Source organism: Leptopilina boulardi, unplaced genomic scaffold, assembly GCF_019393585.1.
Source record: "Leptopilina boulardi isolate dan_hultmark-lab unplaced genomic scaffold, ZJU_Lbou_2.1 LbouV2_231, whole genome shotgun sequence".
NCBI lineage: Eukaryota > Metazoa > Arthropoda > Insecta > Hymenoptera > Figitidae > Leptopilina > Leptopilina boulardi.
The window spans coordinates 738,214-760,025 of record NW_026137787.1 but is presented as its reverse complement, the minus strand read 5'-3'; the positions used below and the strand labels follow the sequence as shown (position 1 = coordinate 760,025).

Below are 21,812 nucleotides of genomic sequence, written 5' to 3'. Positions count from 1 at the left end.
AGCATTTAATAAATATTTATTTATTTATATATTTTTTCTACAAACATATTTCTTGTGTGTGTGTACATATTAAACCATTTTGGGGACGTATGGATTTCAGGATTATTCCATTCGTAGCGGCAGACGCTTTAGTGAAGGACAAAAACGAAGCAGCATCACTTGTCACCGGATATCCTTCTGTTGCTATGGGAGTACCACCCGAATTGATACCAAAGGACTCGACATTCTACGACGTAGTCACCCAGGAGAATCGTTTTAGTCCACCAGTTGAAACCGAAGGTATTATATCCTGTTTCGAAGATACAGAACAAATTAATTATTTCGTTTAACAAGAAATCGACGTGCTTCAGGTGGATTTGTGCCGAGGGAACCTCCTTACTACGATCAGTCTTATCACTCAATTGATCTAAATCTGGAAATTGGTACTGGAGTTACAGTTATACCCGAAGCTATTGGAAATCCTCTTAAGAAGAACGATTGTAAGCTCGTAAATTCTTAATTAAATTTATATATGCATGAGTCGAGTCATATAATTAAATGATCATTTAGAATTAAGTTCTTCATTTAACATTGAATTAGAATAATTATTTTATTATCATTTAATTACATTATCTGATGAAAATAAATTATTACATTTCTATTTCTAATGATGATTATTTAATTTTAAGTACAAGATCTTGGAAGTATTTGCATTTTTGAGGGTCATGAATATCATCATGCTGCTACATTACCAAGTCCTGGATTCTGTGTCGTCTGCATTTGTTATTATGGAGAGGTAATCTGTTCTGATGAAAAATGTCCTCCCTTAAAGATTGGATGTCAGAAAATAATTGATGAGAAAAATTGTTGTGGAAAAATTGTCTGTGGTAAGAAGCTTATTTTAAATTTTCAATCAAGTTTTCCTTTTAAATTCAAATATTTAGTTTAAATTAACGGAATATTTTTATGTTCAGTTGATGCTAAAGAATCACCTACGGTTGTTTTGGATCGATCAGATTCATCATCACAAATACAACCTTTGGTTTCATTGGATCCATTTAGGGATGTTATTAAAACAGAACCAGCGCCAGATTTGCCTTCACTAATTGAGGATATGATTCCCTATTTAGCAGGTCAGGGAATTAATACTTCAAACGTTACAAATTCATTGAATTCCTCTTCTTTTGAGGCGGTTCAAAGTTCTAAATTATACAGCTTTCAAGAACGTAATCAGTCACATGAAATTGATCAACATTTTCCGGAAAGTGCAAGTGAATTTTATAGGCTCAACGATACAATACTTTCCAGTTTACAAGATTATGATTATAATAATAGAACTAGTGAAGTACCCCTGCAAAGTAATTTTGTAATTAGAAATAATCAAAGTGAAAAAAACTCAAGTAATTTAATGGAAAATGAAAATTCACTATCAAATAATGAGACTTCTAATAAAACAGAAGGTTTTTTTCAATCAGTGGAAAATGATTCGATTTTCTCTCTGGACAGTGTTTTGGATTTATTCTTCTCAGACAGCACCACAGAAATTACAAAAATTAAAGATATTCAACAAACTGAAATAAAAAATTCTGAGGTGCAAAATTCAAACGTAAAGTCAGAATTTAATAAAGAAATTAAATCTGACAATGGATCAGAATCTAAAAAAGATGCAGAAGTTACGGCGGTAAAGAAAGAAACTGAATCATTGAAAACAGATATTAAGGAACAATCAAAAATTGGGGAAAAAATTATAATTAAAGAAGAAGTATCAATTAAAAATCAATCAACTAAGGAGAAAAATATAGATAATTTGAAAAGCAATACAAAACTTAATTATTCATCAGAACATCCTTCTTTAAATATAATTAATAAAACAAATTCGCCAACAACTCCAATTAGTATTCAAGAAATTACAAATTTAAATATAAATCTCAATTCTGAGATTAAGGCAAAAAACTCCGATAAAGATATTACTGGTTTAAATATATTAAAATTGGCTGGATGTAATATTTATGGAAGAATGTATCGTGTGGGGAGAATTATTACTGAACTCACTTCATCATGTCGTGAATGCAAATGTACTGAAGTAGGTGTACAATGTAAACAACTCAAATGCTAATTGTTTATTATTTTAATTATTGTTCAAATGCGAATTTTTGTTCGTTTCCAAAACGAAAATATTCCTTCAATCACGTGATTTAGGATTAATTTAATATAGTCATTAATTTCATTATTTTTTTTTTTTGCATTGAAATTAAAAAGCAATTTAATTGAATAAAAGTAGTTAATATTCAAGATTTAGAGCATAAGAAGTAGTTAAAAAGAAACAACGATCTCAATAGGATCATATATGAGTACTCATAAGATATTTAGTTAATACGTACGCCCTACAGTGTGGCGCATGTAGCGAAAACGGCTCTTTTAAATAGGGCTCAAGCTAATTGTTGATTTAAAAATCTAAACTAGCGCTACTAGCGATTGACTACACTGAGAGAAGAGAAGCACAGAATCCGTACTGTGACGAACGCCGGCCGTGTAAAATGGGTGTCAGTATCCGTTCTTTAGTTTTGTTCAATTGGTGTCGTTCATAGTTCAGATACTAAGCTCTAGCAGCGCGGCAGCGGTGTGAACTAAGTTATACGGAATCTGTCTCATAGCGACCGACAGATACTGTACTTCTGAACAGTTCCATATCTGTGTACAGTATCTATTCTCAAGCCAAGCACAACATCCATTTAACATTTTAGTACGGCATCTATCACACAGTGACGCTGCTGCTGCGCTCAACTTGGTGTACAGATGCTGAACTTCTCCATTTCAAATTCCGTGCTTTTCTTCTCTCAGTGTATGAATTAATATTGCTGTCATATTTCTAATGTTACTCTATGTGCTTTGTCAGTTTATTCTTAGTTTATTTTGATTGTTTTTAGTGAGTGTACTTTGGCTTACTTGAACAAATCAAAATTCAAGGTCCCAAAAATAGGTTATTAGTAAAAAAATATTTATTGAGCATGCAGTTTCGATGATATTATAATAATTACAGGTACTAACCTGTAATTGACATAAACGAGTTTTATAAAATATTATACTTTTGTGCTGTCAGTGCAATACTGTATATGTGATATTAAATATCAAGACTCGGTATAGAAAATTATTTTTACCGACATAATCAAATTGCATTGTCAGCATAAAAGCAGTATTTCATAAAAATCATTGTTTTTGACAATTACAGATCATTTTACACTTTCTTTTTTTAATATTTATCTATTATTATCCCACGGAGGAATAGTAAGGAGACCGATCTTGCTGTAGTAGCGCTTCTGAAAATGTCAGAAAAACATGTACGATAAATGCCAGTTTCACTGCATTTTACTCAACCACCAAAGTAGCTGAGCATGCGTATTAGCCATATGCTGTCTCTTTCTCTCGCAAAAAGTGTGCGAGTGAGATCTGGCTGACGTATATTTCTCAAGTCTTTCATGCGTGTTGTGATGAAGGGGTTATGTGTTATTGTTATGTTATTATTTTAATAATTATTATTAATGTTTATTTTAAAATGTCGTGCTGTGTGCCAGGATGTAAGAAAAATCTTTTTATGACATACATAATAAATAATATGTTTGTAATTACTATGGCTCCATTATTCGTTTAATAATTACTTCAATTTATTGACACTTTAAATATTCCAATAGCATACATTATTATATACTTACATATGATTTTGGAGATACAATATCGCAATGGTAAATAAAATTTCTGAAATAAACACTGAACACTAAGATTTTTTTTGTGACATATATGCATATCGCATAACCACACTTTTCATCTGTCAAAATTGAGGTCCAATGCGCATGCTCAGCTACTTTGGTGGTTGAGTACAATGCACTGAACCTGTCACTTATCGTACATGTTTTTCTGACATTTTCAAACGCAGAGATCGGTCTCCTTACTATTCCTCCATGTATTATCCATTTTTTGCAGTTTTCTGTATGGTTAAGTCGTCTTTTCTTTTTTAGCTGCAGAAAACTTATTATCTCAATGCGCTCTCAATGAGTATTTAGTGTGAGTTTCAAAAGAGTTTATATTGGTAGGAACCCTAGTTAAAATTTAGAACTGATTTCAGATTAAATACAGACAGATCAGTTCGGATTAGTCCAGAAATTGTACGAAAACAATCCGAAAATGATCCGAATTATTCAGCAATCAGTAAGGATGAAAAGATAAATCAGAAAAGAGTCCGAATTAGTCGGCAATCTGTGTGTAACGAATCCGAATTTAGTCAGGTTTAAAATCTTAATTGAAAATCTTTATAAAAAAATCTGGTAACACAACAATGATGATTTTGTACATATTAATTCCGGATTTTACCTGACTCATTTCGGATTAAGATATTATACCAGATTAAGACCTGATTATTGCTGACTAGTACCGAATTTCCAACATACAAACTCCGAATTATTCTAGACTCATTTTAGGTTAAGCTTTTTGATCGAACTAGAATCGAATTGTTACGGACTGATTTCATATAAGTTTCGGACTACTTCGAACTTATCTCATATTTGTCTTTTGATCTGCACTAATTTTGGAATATTTTATATCATTTTCGGACTGTTTTTGTACAATCTAGATAAATTCAGTCTGTTTAAAAATCTGAATCCGAAATGAGTCTGATATAATCCGACATTCTATATATGTATGTATTAAATCCGCAACAATTTGGATTTAGTTAGGTTTCGTTGCTTTTATTACAGTTCATTGTTTAATTGTAATTTTTAGGAAATTAGGAAAATTTAATAACCTTAGGATATTTCGCTTAGGAAAATTGTTTTACAAATTTGAATTTTAGGAAATTTTGAAAATAGGAATCTAAAATTAAACTCTAAATCTTAAAGTAAAATACCCTGGTTAAAATTTTGGACTGATTTCAGATTAAATACAGACAGATCAGTCCGGATTGGTTCAGAAATAGTATGAAAACAATCCAAAATTGATCCGTATTAGTTAGCAATCAGTCTGGATGAAAAGATAAATCCAAGATCAGTCCTGAATAGTCCGAAATTGACATGTAATAAATCCTCCATTAGCCAGCAACAATTTGATTTTAGTTAAATCAAAAAACAATCCAAAATGAGTTCACAATAATACAGAATTTGTATGTAAATTATCCGCAAACAGTACGTAACAATCCGGATTAAGTACTGCCAAAAAACTGAACCCAACTTGAATCCGTAATAATCTGAAATCTTTATTCGGACAATCCGGTATTAGTCCACATTTATCATGATTTAATCTGGTAAAAAAGCCTAATTCGAAATGAGTCTGGACAAACTTGGAATTAATATGTACAACATCAGCAATCGCAGTCTGAACAAAAATCTTAATCAGAAAGGAGCCCGAATTAGTCGTCAATCTGTGTGTAACGAATGCGGATTTAGTGCACTTCTCTCACAGTTGAGATGAGTCTCAAATTCTATAAGAACTGTTCACTGTCTGCGTAAAAGACATGTTGCCTTCTAATTAATTATCACTACTTTGGTTAATATTTCGGAATGTGGAATTAATCCGAAACAGTCCGCTTTAGAGTCGGGTTTCTATTATCTGGAATTAGTCCGGTTAAGTCCGAAATTAGTATTATTTGTGTAACTAGTAAATCCGGAATAAATCCCGCCTAATCCGAAATTAATCGGATCATACACGCAATTAATAAATTCAAAATTAATTCTATTGAATTCGAAATTAATCCGGCTTGTGTAATCAGTAAATCTAGAATCTGCATTCACTAGTTACGTTTTATCGAACTGACTTCGGATTATACCTAATTAATTCCGGATTCACTAGTTACACGAATTGTGCAAATTTTGGATTTGGCCGAACTAATTCCGGATGGCAAAACCCTGACAATAAGCCGGAGTAATTCCAGATTATTCCGGAAACAGTCCTGAATTTTTGCGAGGGAAATCAAAATAATCAAAAATAAATTTAATAAATAATAATAATAACAGCTGTTGAATTAGTTCAAGTATCGCAAATAGACTCAATCCAATATTAGTTAAAAGCCATCCGCTAGTAGAGCTACTTTAAGTTTTTGAATCGCCAATAAGTTTTAGAGTATTTTTTTAGACAAATTCCTATTAAAACATTCTATGACATCCCAGATAACACACGTACTAGTACGGTAGTAGTATAATACTAGTACGACGTACTAGACGTACTAGTACTGTACCAGCCATGTACCTTCGCACGGTACCAGGTACTGTACTAGTACGGCGTACCGGTATGCAATATCGGTAGAATACGAGTACTATACGAGTACGACGTACTGAAAACTTTTGTGACTTAGTATAACGTACTGTTATTGTACTGGTACAATACTAGTATGATGTACAATATAAAATATTATATACCCTCCCCTTTCTCTTCCCACAATAGTATTTTCATTATTTTCATTTATTATTCAAAAGAAAATCTGTGGGAGAATGTATATATGTAACTTGTATTCTCACTTATCTTAAAATATCTGGTGTTTTATATTATCAAATATTAATTGATTATTTCTTTACATTTAAACATTATTTCAAAAGAATTTTAAACTTGATGTTATAAATTGCTTTGAAAAACATATTATCACATCCTAACCTATAAATATGTTATATGTATAAGAAAAACTATAACGAAATAACACACAATTGAATTTAAAAATATATCAATATGATCAAGACCGAATTTATGAATTTTTCTCATTATAAATGTAAAAGATTTTGATGTTTTTCAATGAAATAACACCACGGCACCATGTCAAAGTAAAAGAATATAAATCTTATAAAGATCGATGATTTAATATAAATTTAATCTCGGATATTCAAGATAAGTACAGAAGCACAAGTTACAAACGTTAATACTCTTTTGCTGCATCATAAACCACTTTTTTCACCAACATTTATTGCACCGTTTTCAGTGACGCGTTCATATTTGACAATTGTCAAGAAAGTGAGGTTGGGTTGGCATTACCAGCAAAGACTCCCAGTACGACGTACCAGTATTATACTTGTATCGTACAAGTATGTTGTGCTTCTTATTTCAGAAGTACGACGTACTGGTATTGTACTAGTACTATACTTTTATCGAGTAATCATATTTTACAATTCTAACAGTACGACATACTTTTATTGTACTAGTACCGTACTGGTACGACATATATCATTATTTTGTACTTGTATAAAACATAGTATAATACTAGTACGCCGTACTCGTAAATAACGATTAGTACGCTTGGTTATCTGGGATGTTATTATGTAATTGCATTAATATAATACTCCATTGTGATTATTTTCTTTTAATATTATAATTACGATAATCGTATATTATTATAAAAATTATTTTGCAATAGAAATTAAGTTTCATATATGAGTGTTCCATAATAATTAATTATGGGTTTGAAAATATTTTTTCATGCACAGAGAAAAATTAACTTTTTTTGTAAAGGAAAAACGTTAATTTATTTGAAGGGAAAAATTAACTCTTTTGGAGGGAGAAGTTAATTATTTCAAAGAAAAATTTGTTTAAATCTTTATCTTGAAGAAAAATTAAGGTTATGTCTTGGTTAGATGTGTAATCTACATTACCGACGAACAATGAAAAAAGTATATTTCGATTTATGCGCACTTGTTTTCGCGCAACTTTTAATCGTCTGAAATAGTTAAACAAATCATCCAAGGAGAGTTCTTTTCAATGACGAAAAATAATTTAAAATAGTCGATAAAACTATTCTGATGGTATAAAGTTGAATATCTTTATTTCGTCCCACTAAACTTAACCTTCTAGTTTTCTCCGTGCAAAGACTAAATATTTACAAAAGTAATTATAGATAATAAAATTAGAGAGTTGTTCAAAATTTATTTTAAAAATATGTAAATTAAAAATTAATTAAAGGATTAAAAAATGAATCCACACGAAAGAAAGTAATGTTTACTCTATATTTTGTTTTTTTTTTTTTTTTTTTGAGAGAGAAATAATTGTCTTTGCGAAATTGGTTTTTACAAATTCCATTAAAAGTGAGACGAAGCACAGCCACATTGAGAAATAACAAATTGGTTCTATATAAGCGACTCTTGAAATGTTTCTTAAGCCATATAGCCTGAAGCTTATTCATCTTCAAGACGATGGCGATGGTGGAAATTGTGCTTGGGAATTATCTCAGGTGCGTGTACTTGATGAAGTCTCTAGCAAAATTGTTTTTAAAGACTTGTAGTTTAATGTATTTTCTCTACTTTTTTTTTTTTTTTAAAAAAAAAGGTGTTGAATATTCGAAAAACTCTATAAACAATTGTGAAATTTATAAGACAATTTATTATATACTTCCAAGTAGATTAACTTATTTATAATTTTAAACATTATAATATTTAAATTCATAATAATATTTATATATCAGTATATAATTATTTAATAATTTATACTTAAATATCAGCGTTAATAAATTAAATATAATTATTTTTTATTTATATTATTAATTAATAATTATTTTAAATCTTAATTTAGTTATATATGTATTTAATTTGAAAATGTAAATTAAAGCATTATACATAAAATATAGTACATAATACTATATAGTTTTTACATTGTTAATAAGATGTATTGTTCATCAACAATAATAATGACAATAGATTTTTAAATTTAGTTTTGTAATTTGATTTTATTTGTACAGACCTTATAACAAAAAAAGCGAATGCCACACAGAGGCTTGTATTATATTCAGGAATAAACTTTTTATATTAAAAGTTAGTATTTTTATTTACTATACAATATAAATAAAATATTGCATCGGTTTCTTCTCTTTGATTAAAATTGTTATTTGTTTTTTTTTATAATAATTATTGTAATAATAAAAATAATAATAATAAGAAATAAAAATAAGAAATGAAAAATAATATAAATCAATGAAAAAAATTGATAAATTATTATTATCGATGCAGGTAAAAGCAAAATAACAGAAGAAAAATAATTGAATGCTGGGTTCATTTATTATTGCACTTAATTGATTGTTTAGATATACACTGGGAATTATTATCGTTCAATAATTTTTTTATCATTCTGTATATGTAATCTCATTATAGTAGTATATAATAATTATTTACACTGTAATATTGTGATAACACACTAAAATAATCACAGCCAGTTTACTTTATAATGTCGATATAAAACAATTATAGTTACAATAAGATGATTATTATTATTATTATTAATAGTAGGGGTGTAACACTTTTTCATTAGTCAAATATTCACTGGTATTTATAAATATTATTTGCTATATGATACAAATTGTCAGCAGCTACAATTTTGGCAGCATTTTTCTCAAACACGTGATTCAAATATTTTATCATCATTAAGACGACATAATATCATTCAAATTTCGATAACTATATATTATATTTTATTTTAATATTATTATTACTGTAAATACTTTTTATGTTTATATTTATTAATTATTATTACTATTTGTATGATACAAATACATAAAGAATAAAAAAAGTTAAGTTTAAATTTAGCTTCGTAAAAAATTGTCATCATGATTTTTCAATAATTAATATATTTTTATAAATCGACAAAAACATGGATATCCTCTTTTACATTTTCTATGTTAATTATGCAAATTGAGAGCAAAAATTAATGAGAGAAAATTATGCAACCGATATATATACTAATTATTCAAAAATTAGCTTCCTAATTAATTATAATATATATAATATGTTTTAATATACAGTTATTTAATTAATTAAAAATAACTAATTATAACTGAATTTTTATAATTTATCAATGGTGACCTAATTATAGTTATATAAAGTGATTACTACAATTATACTAGATTAAAACAATATATATAATATGACATTCAATAAAATGCTAAGTAACTTCCTATATATATATATAAATATATAATATGTATATTAGTTTATCTTCTATAATATATAGAATTTAAAAAATCAAATTGTAAAAAATGTCTATTTCCTAAATACAATTTTCATCTTTTTTCTTTCAGTCTGACCTCGAAATATTTTTTGTATTTTGTTTTTTTTTTTTGCTAAAATACTACTATGGATATTATTAATATATTGTAAAAATTGTCTCACTTGGCAGAGAAATATTTTTAAGTTATTTTTTTTTACATTTTAGCATTGAATGAAGATGTTTATATATATTATACATACATATATATATATATATTATATGCAGATTTACAATAGGAAGGCGTCAAAGTCTTTTTGGTTGAATCCAAAAAATTGGTAATACTGACTATAAAAATTAAGTCAGGATTGGTTAAAATAATAGAATTAATTAGTTTTTGTCTTACACCCACATCCTTTTTTCGTTTATTTGTTGTAAATTGTAAACAAAAAATAGGTGGTGTAATATATGAAGTTTTTTTGAAAATATTTTACTTCTGGTTTTCAAGACTATATTTTTATTCCTAGAGATTTAAAATTTAGATAATATTTTAATAATTATTGAAATTTAACTAAAATTGGTATTTAACAGCGCTGTAAATCTAATTGTTTGATTATAATTAAAAAATTAATAAAAATTGAAGATTTAATATTTCTTGCATGGATTCTAGTATTCATCTTTACTAATTTCTAATCAGTAGAAGTGAATGTGAAAATGAGAGTGAAAAATTACAAGAAGTAGAAATGGAAATGGAAATTACATAATCGACCCCCTGTTCAATTTAAAAATTTTTGGTCGCCATATTGGATCCACCATTTTGAATTTTGTAAATCCAAACATTAATTATTTGTAATCGGCGACCCAAAAAAATCAAAAATACTGAGTTTTTTCTCCACTATTTAAAAATTTACGAAACCTGACTTTAAATTTGTAATCAGTGACCCCAAAAACTGAACAAATTCCTAAAAATTTATCCGACATTTTTCTAACAATCCAAAAATCGTTAAAATTACCAAGTTCTATATAAATCCAATAGCTATTAAAAATCGAGTAAAATTTTAATCCTTAAGGAGATAAAGTAGCCATGGACCATCGGAAAAATATATATTTTTCTGAATTTAAATAATACATCTTATTACCTATTAAAAAAATCTTTATCGTTGAACGAAATAACCAAGATTAAAAAGTAGCTGCAGGTTATTTACCCATGCTTAAAAATAACATTAAATCTCTTTTAGTAACAAAATACCATTTCTTTGGAACTGTAAATATTTTTGTACTTTTGTCCTCATTTTGTATTAATTTTAACTCATCTGAGCATAATTTTTAAATATTTAGCATAGTATTACTATTTTTACAGTACCAACTAAAAAAAGTCGAAGAAAGTAGAACATTTTCTTTAAAATTTTTTATTAAATTTGCTTTTAAAAATGAAAAATATATTTTTGATGTCATCAATTATTAGAATTTTGTTGATCTCTCACGAATATTAAAAATAAATACTATAACTTATATTGAAACTGAGGCAAGAAGAATTCTTTATTTTATATTCCATGGGGCTGTTCACAACATACGTTCACGGAGAGAAATAGATGGTAAGAACTTATGATCTTAAGATGGTAAAAAGTAGATGTTATCCGGTACCATCATTATGCTACTCGGCACTATCAAAGATGTTACAAAAAGTATGGTTATGTTACCCACTACAATCAAGATGTTACTCCGTACAATTTGGATAGTAACTGATAGAATCTAGATAGCTGTCCGTATATGTAGGATCAAATATGGTACGGGGTACTATTTAGATAGTACCCCGTACCATCTATTTCTCTCCGTGTCCCCTCATAACAAAAGGATATCCATAGGATATCCATATCAATGGTCGATATCCTAGAATGGTCCCCAGGATATCTTGGGATATCCATAGGATATCCCTAGGATATCCAAACCGCCGGTCTGTGGGACATCAACAGACATCCATAGGATATCCACAAGATATCCACAGGATATCCACAGGATGTGGATTCAGACAAATGTCTGAAGGACATTTATGAAAGTCTATAGAGATATCCAAAGGATATCCAAACCGCCGATTTTTTGGATATCCTTAAGAAATCCTTTTGATATCCATAGGACATCCCTAGGATATCTGCGGGATATTATCAGTATATCCCAAGGTATCTTGTGTTATTAGGGTAACGATTTTTTTGGAAATTTCACCCCCCTCCCATGTAACGCTCAGTTACATACATTAACGCCATTTTTTTAGCTGTCCGTAACAAATAGCTTGACTTCCCCTCCCCCCTGGAAGCGTTACGTATTTTGTGAACAGACCATCATGTAAAAAAAGCTTTTTGTATTTGAAGTAAACAAAAACTGGGTCAATAAACCTGATACCACTTCTTCATCTTGATTCTTGAAGTAAGTCAGTCTCTTAGTTTTTTTTCTAAGAAATATAATTATGATAACAATCATATTTTGCTATACATCCTGAAAAGAAAGTACTTGCCTCTCTGTCGAGTTTCAAGATTTTCGAAGTTTTCATAAGCATTCTCTTGCTTACTTGACTGTCAAGTGTTTTCTTTATCATTCAAAATAAAAACTGAAGTAACTATAATATTGGTCTCTCCAGTGAAGATAGTATCTTTTTTTTTCCTCCTCAAATTTAAATTCTTTTGATGAGGCCACTTGAATTTATCAAAAAAAATTTTTTTTGTCTCTTTGATAACCTGTTGCAAAATGTCAAAGTGTCCATATGGTTCACCTTAAAATATCGAGTATTCTTTTGTAAACATAAACACATATACACACAATGTTTTTTCAAGGAAAGATATTTCTTCCACTAATTTGTTATTATGTCCATAATAAATTTTCTTAAACTGATTTTTAAGAATTTCGTACATTTTTTTGGGGGGGAATTTGAATTACTCGTAAATGGTGTCGGCATTTTCTCGTATTTTAACAATGAGAAATGATTTCTTACAAAGTTTCACGAGCATTTCAATTCTTTGTCATGAAGGTTTTCTTAATTGGGGCAATGCTATAAGATAAATGTTTCCTAAGATAGCTCCAATTACTAAGAGTGCAACACTAATACCAGAAACAAATCTGACGAAACGAACAAATCGTCGACCCCTTGAATCTTTTTTACTCTGATTGGGAAATACTGCAAGGCCTAAAAGAGGACCGGCAAGAGCACCAGCAACATGAGCTGCCCATCCCACTCGCCCACATCCAAGAAGAGCAGGAACTGGAAGTGATGCTACGTCCGCTCCTGCAAGAAGTAGAACAGCCACAAGACGCCAGCCAGCATAACGAAGCTCTCCATGACACTGGAAAAGTAAAAAGAGAACATAGTTTCAAGATCTATTGCTTTATATATTGTATTGCGCACATATAATCTAAAATAATAGATATTATTAGAAATTTATTATATAAACGACACCAGAATGAGAAACTCCGACGAATTTCCAAATTTTATATTCTTAAACGTATTTTCCTAACAACTATTTTTCCTAATAGTTATACTTTGTCCTAAAACTATTTCCCTAATTCTTTTCCTAATTCAATTTTCCTAAAGTTTTTTTTTCGAACAATATATTTTTTTCTAATAATATGTTTTTCATGACGATATGCGATTTGCAATTGTTTTTTTTAGCAGCAACAAATGTCATTCTATTTCTAAATTCAGAATGAATAGGTTTCAAAAGTTTCAAAATTTTGATTGTAAATTAATATTGCGATTCTAAATTAAAAGTGTAAATTTAAAAGTTTCAATCCTACAATAATATTCATTTAATATTAATTTGGAAAAATAAGGAAGATTGCGGTCTTCGAATTGTGGGCTAACAACTTTTGGTTGTTCTGAAATATCTCGAAAATTTGGCCCATACGATTGTTCTCTAAACAGTAATTATTTTTAAATTACTTTGAATTCATTGTTTAATTGCAATTTTTAGGAAAATTTAATAACCTTAGGATATTTCGCTTAGGAAAATTGTTTTACAAATTTGAATTTTAGAAAATTTTGAAATTAGGAATCTAAAATTAAACCCTAAATCTTAAAGCAAAATACCCTGGTTAAAATTTTGGACTGATTTCAGATTAAATACAGACAGATCAGTCTGGATTAGTTCAGAAATAGTATGAAAATAATCCAAAATTGATCCGTATTAGTTAGCAATCAGTGTGGATGAAATGATAAATCCAAGATCAGTCCTGAATAGTCCGAAATTTACATGAAATAAATCCGCAATTAGCCCGCAACAATTTGATTTTAGTTAAATCAAAAAACAATCCAAAAGGAGTTCAGAATAATACAGAATTTGTATGTAAACTATCCGCAAACAGTACGTAACAATCCGGATTAAGTACTGTCAAAAAACTGAATCCAACTTGAATCCGTAATAATCTGAAATCTTTATGCGGACAATCTGGTATTAGTCCACATTTATCATGATTTAATCTGGTAAAAAAGCCTAATCCGAAATGAGTCTGGACAAACTTGGAATTAATATGTACAAAATCAGCAATAGCAGTCTGAACAAAAATCTTAATCAGACAGGAGTCCGAATTAGTTGTCAATTTGTGTGTAACGAATGCGGATTTAGTCAGGTTTAAAATCTTAATTGAAAATTTGTATGTAAAAAATCTGGTAATAATCCTCAACATTGATGATTTTGTTCATATTAATTCCGGATTTTTCCTGACTCATTTCGGATTAAGATGTTATACCAGATTAAGACCGGATTATTGCTGACTAATACCGAATTTGTTACATACAAACTCCGAATTATTCTAGACTTATTTTAGGTGAAGCTTTTTGATCGACCTATAATCGAATTGTTACGGACTGATTTCATATAAGTTTCGGACTACTTCGAAATTATCTCATATTTGTCTTTTGGTCTGCACTAATTTTGAAATATTTTATAACATTTTCGGACTGTTTTTGTAAAATCTAGATTCAGTCCGTTTAAAAATCTGAATCCAAAATGTGTCTGATATATTCCGACATTCTATATGTATTAAATCCGCTACAATCTGGATTTAGTTAGGTTTCGTTGCTTTTATTACAGTTCCTACTCATACCGCCAGGTGCACTTCTCTCACAGTTGAGATGAGTCTCAAATTCTATAAGAACTGTGCACTGTCGACGTAAAAGACATGTTGCCTTCTGACCAATTGTCACTACTTTGGTTAATATTTCGGAATGTGGAATTAAACCGAAACAGTCCGCTTTAGAGTCGGGTTTCTATTATCTGGAATTAGTCCGGTTAAGTCCGAAATTAGTATTATTTGTGTTACAAGTAGATCCGGAATAAAACCCGCCTAATCCGAAATTAATGGGATCATACACGCAATTAATAAATTCAAAATTAATTCTATTGAATTCGAAATTAATCCGGCTTGTGTAATCAGTAAATCTTGCTTCTTCGTTAATATATTCGGATGTGAATCCCGAATATTCAAGAGCACCATTTTTCTGTGGACTTTTATTGTAAATCAATTCAATACCGGATAGTTTCGAGATCTGGGTTACCGACGGCCGCAGAAAAAAGGACGCTGATCAGCGACGCCTTTGAGCATGGCTCGTCGGCCATTTAATCCTCATTTTCATCCTTGTGTTCGTAGAGTACAGTCAGTTTTCTATTTTTTGAGAAATAATTGAAATGTAACATGTAATACTGAGATTAGGTAATACAGCGGTTGCTTCGGTTCTTAAATTGATTTACTCCTCCAGAACCAGCTCATGGAAATCTTGTGTCAGGCTTTTTGAGAGTCTCGCCTTAAGTATTTTAAAGTATGCGTGTCAGATTTGGGGTTTGTCGTGTTCTGATCGAGTGGACAGTGTACAATAATCCTTTTTTAAGAGACTACTAAATCTACCCAATTGCACTCCGGGCTATGTTGTAAGGTTAGACACTTAGACAGTGTCTGACGAAGTTGTTGATGATTGCAAAAAGTAACACCGAAAATAAGTGCAATTGGTTTGTTCAATTAAGAATTCATTTTTTCGGGCCTAGTGGTCTCTTGGATGCTTGGAATGCCATGACCCCCGAATCTTTCTACTGTGAAGAAGCCTTTCTTCTCAAGATTTGGGAGATACTTGAGATATCGGGATATGGAAAGTAGACAGATTTCAAGGAGCCTTGTAATTTTTCCATATTTAACTTTACAACCGGGAACTCAGGCTTATATTCTTATGCAATTGCCTTTATTTTTCAAAAATTTTTTTACTCAAATTCGACTATTAAATCTTCACGTATCTAGAATTGTTTTTGATAAGAGAAAATACTCCTTTCCCCCAATGCAATTTGCGCCTCTTGTAGTCTTGAATGCGAGGATCTTTATCATATTTTGTTATTTTGTCCTGCCTGTAAACATCTGCTCACTTCCTTCAGTAAAGAATCTCAGGATATTGTTTCGACTGTAGACACTTGGTTGAATATCTTTTCATCTTGCGACCGTTTAACTCTTAAACGTTTAGTGATTGTTTTGCGTAATATTTTTACCATGCGTTTAAACGCACTGTACATACATACTGCTAGCGCTTAATTTTAATTTTACACTTTTAATTTACTTTGTAATTTTTTTTTTTCGTTATTCCTCTTGTAAACACAATTTGTAATTAAGAAAGAGAAATAAATAAATATTGAGATTAGGTATCATCGTCGTTGTCAACTGGACGGTGAGTCCTAGTAAATTAATTAGGAGTCGTTTCCTTCTGAGTCGATCTCATTATTATATAAATTAAAATTGAAAATTCTTAATTCAAATATTCAATTCTGATGAAATGTATCCAAATACAATAATAATTCAAAACTAAGGGAATCATTTCCATTGGAAGAAAGACCATTGTTCCATATTTTTGAAACTAATTAGAATAAGTTTCAACAATAAAAAGTAAATGTATAAATTTAAAACTTTTATTTTTCCTTCTTTTCTATAAAATTTCACAATGCCCAATGCCAAAGAATACTGTTGTATATATAAACAAGTTGTTATTATTTAATATCGAATATTTTTATTCCCAAAATTTCCTCCAATTTTATAAATACCTTTGTTTCCTAAATTTGTTAAAACTACTTATAATTGTCGTAGTTAACAAATTATATTCCTTGAAAAATGTGTAATTCCTTATTCTATTTTTAAATTTAAGGGGGGGGGGTAAGGTTAATTCCATGAAAAAAATGCATATTTTTACGAATTTTTTTTGGCTATACAGAAAGAGTTAATATATTTATTAAATTTTTATATAATAGTACAACATTTGAACAGTATTTCACCAAAGTTTCATTGCAAAATATTGAGAATTGATCGAGTGACAGTACATTTCCTCTGGCTCCCCAAAAAAAGTTATTTTGTGGTGTTCACTGTAACTCGCAATAGAATCATCTAAAACAAAAGAATCAAAATGGATTTGTTAAAGGAGATGTTTTTCTAGGTTTTTTTTATTTTTGAATTTTTTGTAGCACTTTGAAGCCAAAAACCCGATTTTCTCTATAAAAAATCAGCCGGGTTTTGGCTTCAAAGTGCTACAAAGAATTCAAAAATAAAAAAAAAAAACCCTCCCAGGGATCCCTAGAAAAACATCTCCTTTAACAAATCCATTTTGATTCTTTTGTTTTAGATGATTCTATTGCGAGTTACAGTGAACATTGCAAAATAACTTTTTTTGGGGAGCCAGAGGAAATGTATTGTCACTCGATCAATTCTCAATATTTTGCAATGAAACTTTAGTGAAATACTGTTCAAATGTTGTACTATTATATAAAAATTTAATAAATATATTAACTCTTTCTGTACAGCCAAAAAAAATTCGTAAAAATATGCATTTTTGTCATGGAATTAACCTAACCCCGCCCTTAATAGAATCCAATTATAATCATTCCCGAGTTATTGGATGAGAATTCAGATTCAAAAATTAATTCAATTATTATAACTAAATTTTCTCTTTTAATTATTTTCATAGTATAAAATTATTATTTACGTTACATGACGTAACAATATATTTATCTAAGTTTTAAATAAAAGCGGGTACCTGGAATTTTAATGAAAAAGTATATTTTGAATATACAAAACATTATTTTTGTTAATAATTAAATTATCGCGATTAATACTTTCCTTTTAGTTCAGGGAAGAAGTTAAAATTGCAAATTTCATTTGTCAAATTTAATCTCTCTATTTTGTTTAGTATTTTTATTGAAATGAAATACCAAGATATTTCAGCAAAACTTATTGTCATTGCAATTTGTACAGAGTTTAATTCAATAAAATTCTGTAATACTCACTAAGTAAAGATGTGCAAGATGACTGGTAAGTAATGCATAAACTCCAGCTGAAGCACCAAGAAGAAGAAGACTCGGCTGAAGTAGAGAGGCACCCAAAGCACCGCAAGCACCACCTCCTAGATAAATAGCTATAACAGCTAAACGTCCTTGTTCGATCTGTAAAAATCAGTAAATTTCCGCATATTATATATTTTCCTATATATGTCTACGAATCCATTTAAACTCTATAACAAAGTTAAATTCTACATGTATTTTTCCACCTCAAAACTGTACTCCTCAAATCGAATATTGTAAAAAATGTTTCTGCCTATACATTTATCGATCTTTTTTTTGCCAATACTGACTTTTTTTTGTAATTGACGATTGCATTGAAAGCTACCAATTAAATTGATTGGCTCACCTCGAGTGGCATGGCCAGTACCAGTTGAATGACCACGTTCAATGTGAGGTGAAGAGCATCTGAATGCAACAGCATGTATGAAACGAACCTCCAGCCTTGTACCCTCTGTCGTGGATCATACACGAGCCACCTTCGTATTGTTTCATCTGCCACACAGTGAACTGTTATCTGTGTACATTAAAACGACCATTGGGCTTTTACCACATAAATTTTCTGTTATTCGAGATATCGTAAAACAAGTAGGAGGCCTACATTTAAATATTTATCAACCCTCCACAAAAAAAGTGTACTTCTTCATTTTACTTACTATAAAGTATACATTAATTAAAACGTTTATTTTTAAAAAATAAATACTAAAAATAAATGAATGATATAATGCAGATTGTAAAAATACAATCAATATTTTTATTATTATTATTATTTTAATATTGCGTTCTTTTCGAATCATTACAAAATGTTTAATGAACATATCAAATATAATAGACAGAAAATTTTGTGGCATTCAGATATTTTAAATTCATTTACTAATTAAATACATTTAAAAAAATACTGTTTCAAATATCTATATTATTTGATTTTTCGTAAATTTGGAAAATATTTTCATAATACTTCCATTGTATGAAAATACAAGCTTAATTATTTTTGTAAATTAATTTTACTCATACTGTATTAATAATGGATTGATGATAACATTTATTAATTTCGTTTTCGTTTCATCGTTGCTTTTGTGTTTCGTTAATAAAACTAAAAAGGAAAATATATTAAAATAATGCGTGTTTTATGTAAAAGTAAAATAAAATTAACACAAAATATTTTTATAAAATAATTTATAATTATTATTATTTTAAGAGCACATGAATTTCCCATAAAAATATATGGTTAGAATTTTTATTTTAAAGATTGTTATTATCTCTTCAAGCCACTCGAAAAGCTTCAGATGAGGCCTACATTAATGCAGAAGGACAGCTATATGGCGCAGGCATCGCAATTAATTAAATCAATATTTTATAAACTAGAAGTCGGAATAAAAATTATGCGCTCAATTTTTTTTATGTAAATAAATGAAAAAATTAATATATTTCTTTAAACTAGAAACAAATTTTTGAAAACAAAATATCACTCATAACAAAAGGATATCCATAGGATATCCATATCAATGGTCGATATCCTAGAATGGTCCCCAGGATGTCTTGGGATATCCCTAGGATATCCAAACCGCCGGTCTGTGGGACATCAACAGGACATCCATAGGATATCCACAGGATATTCCTAAGACATCCACAAAATATCTATTGGATATAATATATCGCAGGATATCCATGGGATATCCTCAGGATGTCCGTGGGATATTCTTAGGATATTCACGGGATATTTAATATCTCAACATATATTTTTAAAGGTTAAAATTGTTAAGCTAATATAATGAATAATAATATAATAAAAACGAAAATCTTATGAGCTTCTAATTTATTTTAAATGAAGATTTGAAACGCATTTTTCAAAGTTTTTAAATAAACTCATGCACTTAATATATAATTAATATTAATAGTTATTCGTTATTTGCGGGGAAGAATTTATATTGTTTGAAGCCAATTTATTTTCTGACAATATTAAGCATATGAATAAAGGAATGAATCACGAATGAGAAAAAAATTAGTTAAAAATTTTTCAAATTAAACAAATTTCTCGAAAAACAAGTTGCATTTTATTTTATTTATATAAAATTTAATTCACAGAATATTTTCACTCGTAGTCTCATAATGACTTTAAAAACAGTATCCTGAGAATATCTTCTTGACATCCAGAAGATATACTGAGAATATCCTGAAAATATCTTTGGGATATCCTGACGATATCTATAGGATATCCTGATGATATCTGTGGGATATCCTGACGATATCTATGGGATATCTGGAGGACATTTATGAAAGTCTATAGAGATATCCAAAACGCCGATTTTTTGGATATCCTTAAGAGATTCTTTTTATATCCATAGGACATCCCTAGGATATCTGCGGAATATTATCAATATATCCCAAGATATCTTGTGTTATTAGGGATGGTTCGATATTGTTCTTTAAAAAAATATAAAATAAATTTTTATAAAGAAAAGTTAAATGAATGTTATTGATCGATATTTAGTTTTCAACTATTTTCAATAATAAATTTTAGTAATATTTGAATAATATTAAATTTTTAATACCAAGAGTTGTACGTGTTTTAAACAATAAAAGTTTAAAAATAAAATAGAAATATAAGGCAACAAAAGTCAATAAATTACAAAAAAACAAGATTAAACGAGGCATTTTTTTTATTTGTAAATATTTATGTCGCTTCCGACTATAAATATAGATATTAAAGGGAGAAAGGGAGATATTACAGATTTTGGATGTATAATTATATCTAATGATTGTAAAAGGTCTTTATATATATATACATAAAACAAATCGGTCTACGAAGCATAAATTTAACGAAGCTTCATCGCTTGGACGTGGCTTGTCCCAGCTTTTAATGAAGATTGAAGAGTGAAATGTGGGATAGAACGCCAGCTGTAAATAATTATTACGCTACGTTTGTCGCAAGATTTAATTTATTATTGTTCACCATGAAACTACGCGATATGACTTTACACTCGCTGCTAATATTAAATTATTATTTCACAATAATCTATATGAGCTTTTGCTTTGTGATTCTTTTTTTTGCAAAAATTTTGAATATTTAGTTGTAATTTGAATTTAACAAAATTTGAATAATCATGAATGTTAAAAGTCAGAAATATTAAAAATTGTTAACTGTTTTTTTTTTGAGTTAAGTAATATGAAAAATTGATTTGTAAATAATATAAAATTATATTATTTTAAAGAAGGATAAAAAAATTATGAATAACTGGAATATTTAATTTATAATTCATAACGCTGATTTTATAAATATTAATTTTTCAGACGTAATAAGCTTTTTATTGCCTGAAAGGAAAGGAATAACATTCGGAGTATTTAAGCCAGAAAAAGTTAAATAATTTTAAAAAAACTAGATTTTTTTTTGAATGTAGAAAAGAGCTTCTTAAATAGGAATTTGAAAACACAATTTAATTAAAGTACAGAATGACCCGGAAATGCAGTAGAATTTCTAGAATTGTATGCGACGTCATTTATACAAATAGTACTCTTATAATTTCATAAATACTCTAGAAAAATAAGAAACAA

The 21,812-nt window shown here is 29.0% G+C and overlaps 2 protein-coding genes across 3 annotated transcripts in view; one reads left to right on the top strand and one right to left on the bottom strand.

The window, feature by feature from the left end:
- The window catches only part of LOC127280274 (uncharacterized), a 51,091-nt gene extending 47,553 nt beyond the window's left edge, over positions 1–3,538 (top strand). The window contains exons 11-14 of the mRNA XM_051303183.1: positions 101–279; positions 351–479; positions 669–866; positions 954–3,538. Coding sequence (XP_051159140.1) covers positions 101–279; positions 351–479; positions 669–866; positions 954–2,095 — 1,648 coding nt within the window. The 3' untranslated portion in view covers positions 2,096–3,538. The remainder of the gene's footprint in view (positions 1–100; positions 280–350; positions 480–668; positions 867–953) is intronic.
- A 5,436-nt stretch (positions 3,539–8,974) lies between these two features.
- Positions 8,975–21,812, bottom strand: part of LOC127280264 (protein rhomboid-like) — a 138,559-nt gene continuing 125,721 nt past the window's right edge. For both annotated transcript variants that reach the window (XM_051303155.1, XM_051303154.1), the window contains exons 3-5: positions 18,610–18,777; positions 18,210–18,365; positions 8,975–13,247 (exon numbers count right to left, since the gene is read on the bottom strand). In XM_051303155.1, the coding sequence (XP_051159112.1) occupies positions 12,927–13,247; positions 18,210–18,365; positions 18,610–18,777 (645 nt within the window). In that variant the 3' untranslated portion in view covers positions 8,975–12,926. The remainder of the gene's footprint in view (positions 13,248–18,209; positions 18,366–18,609; positions 18,778–21,812) is intronic.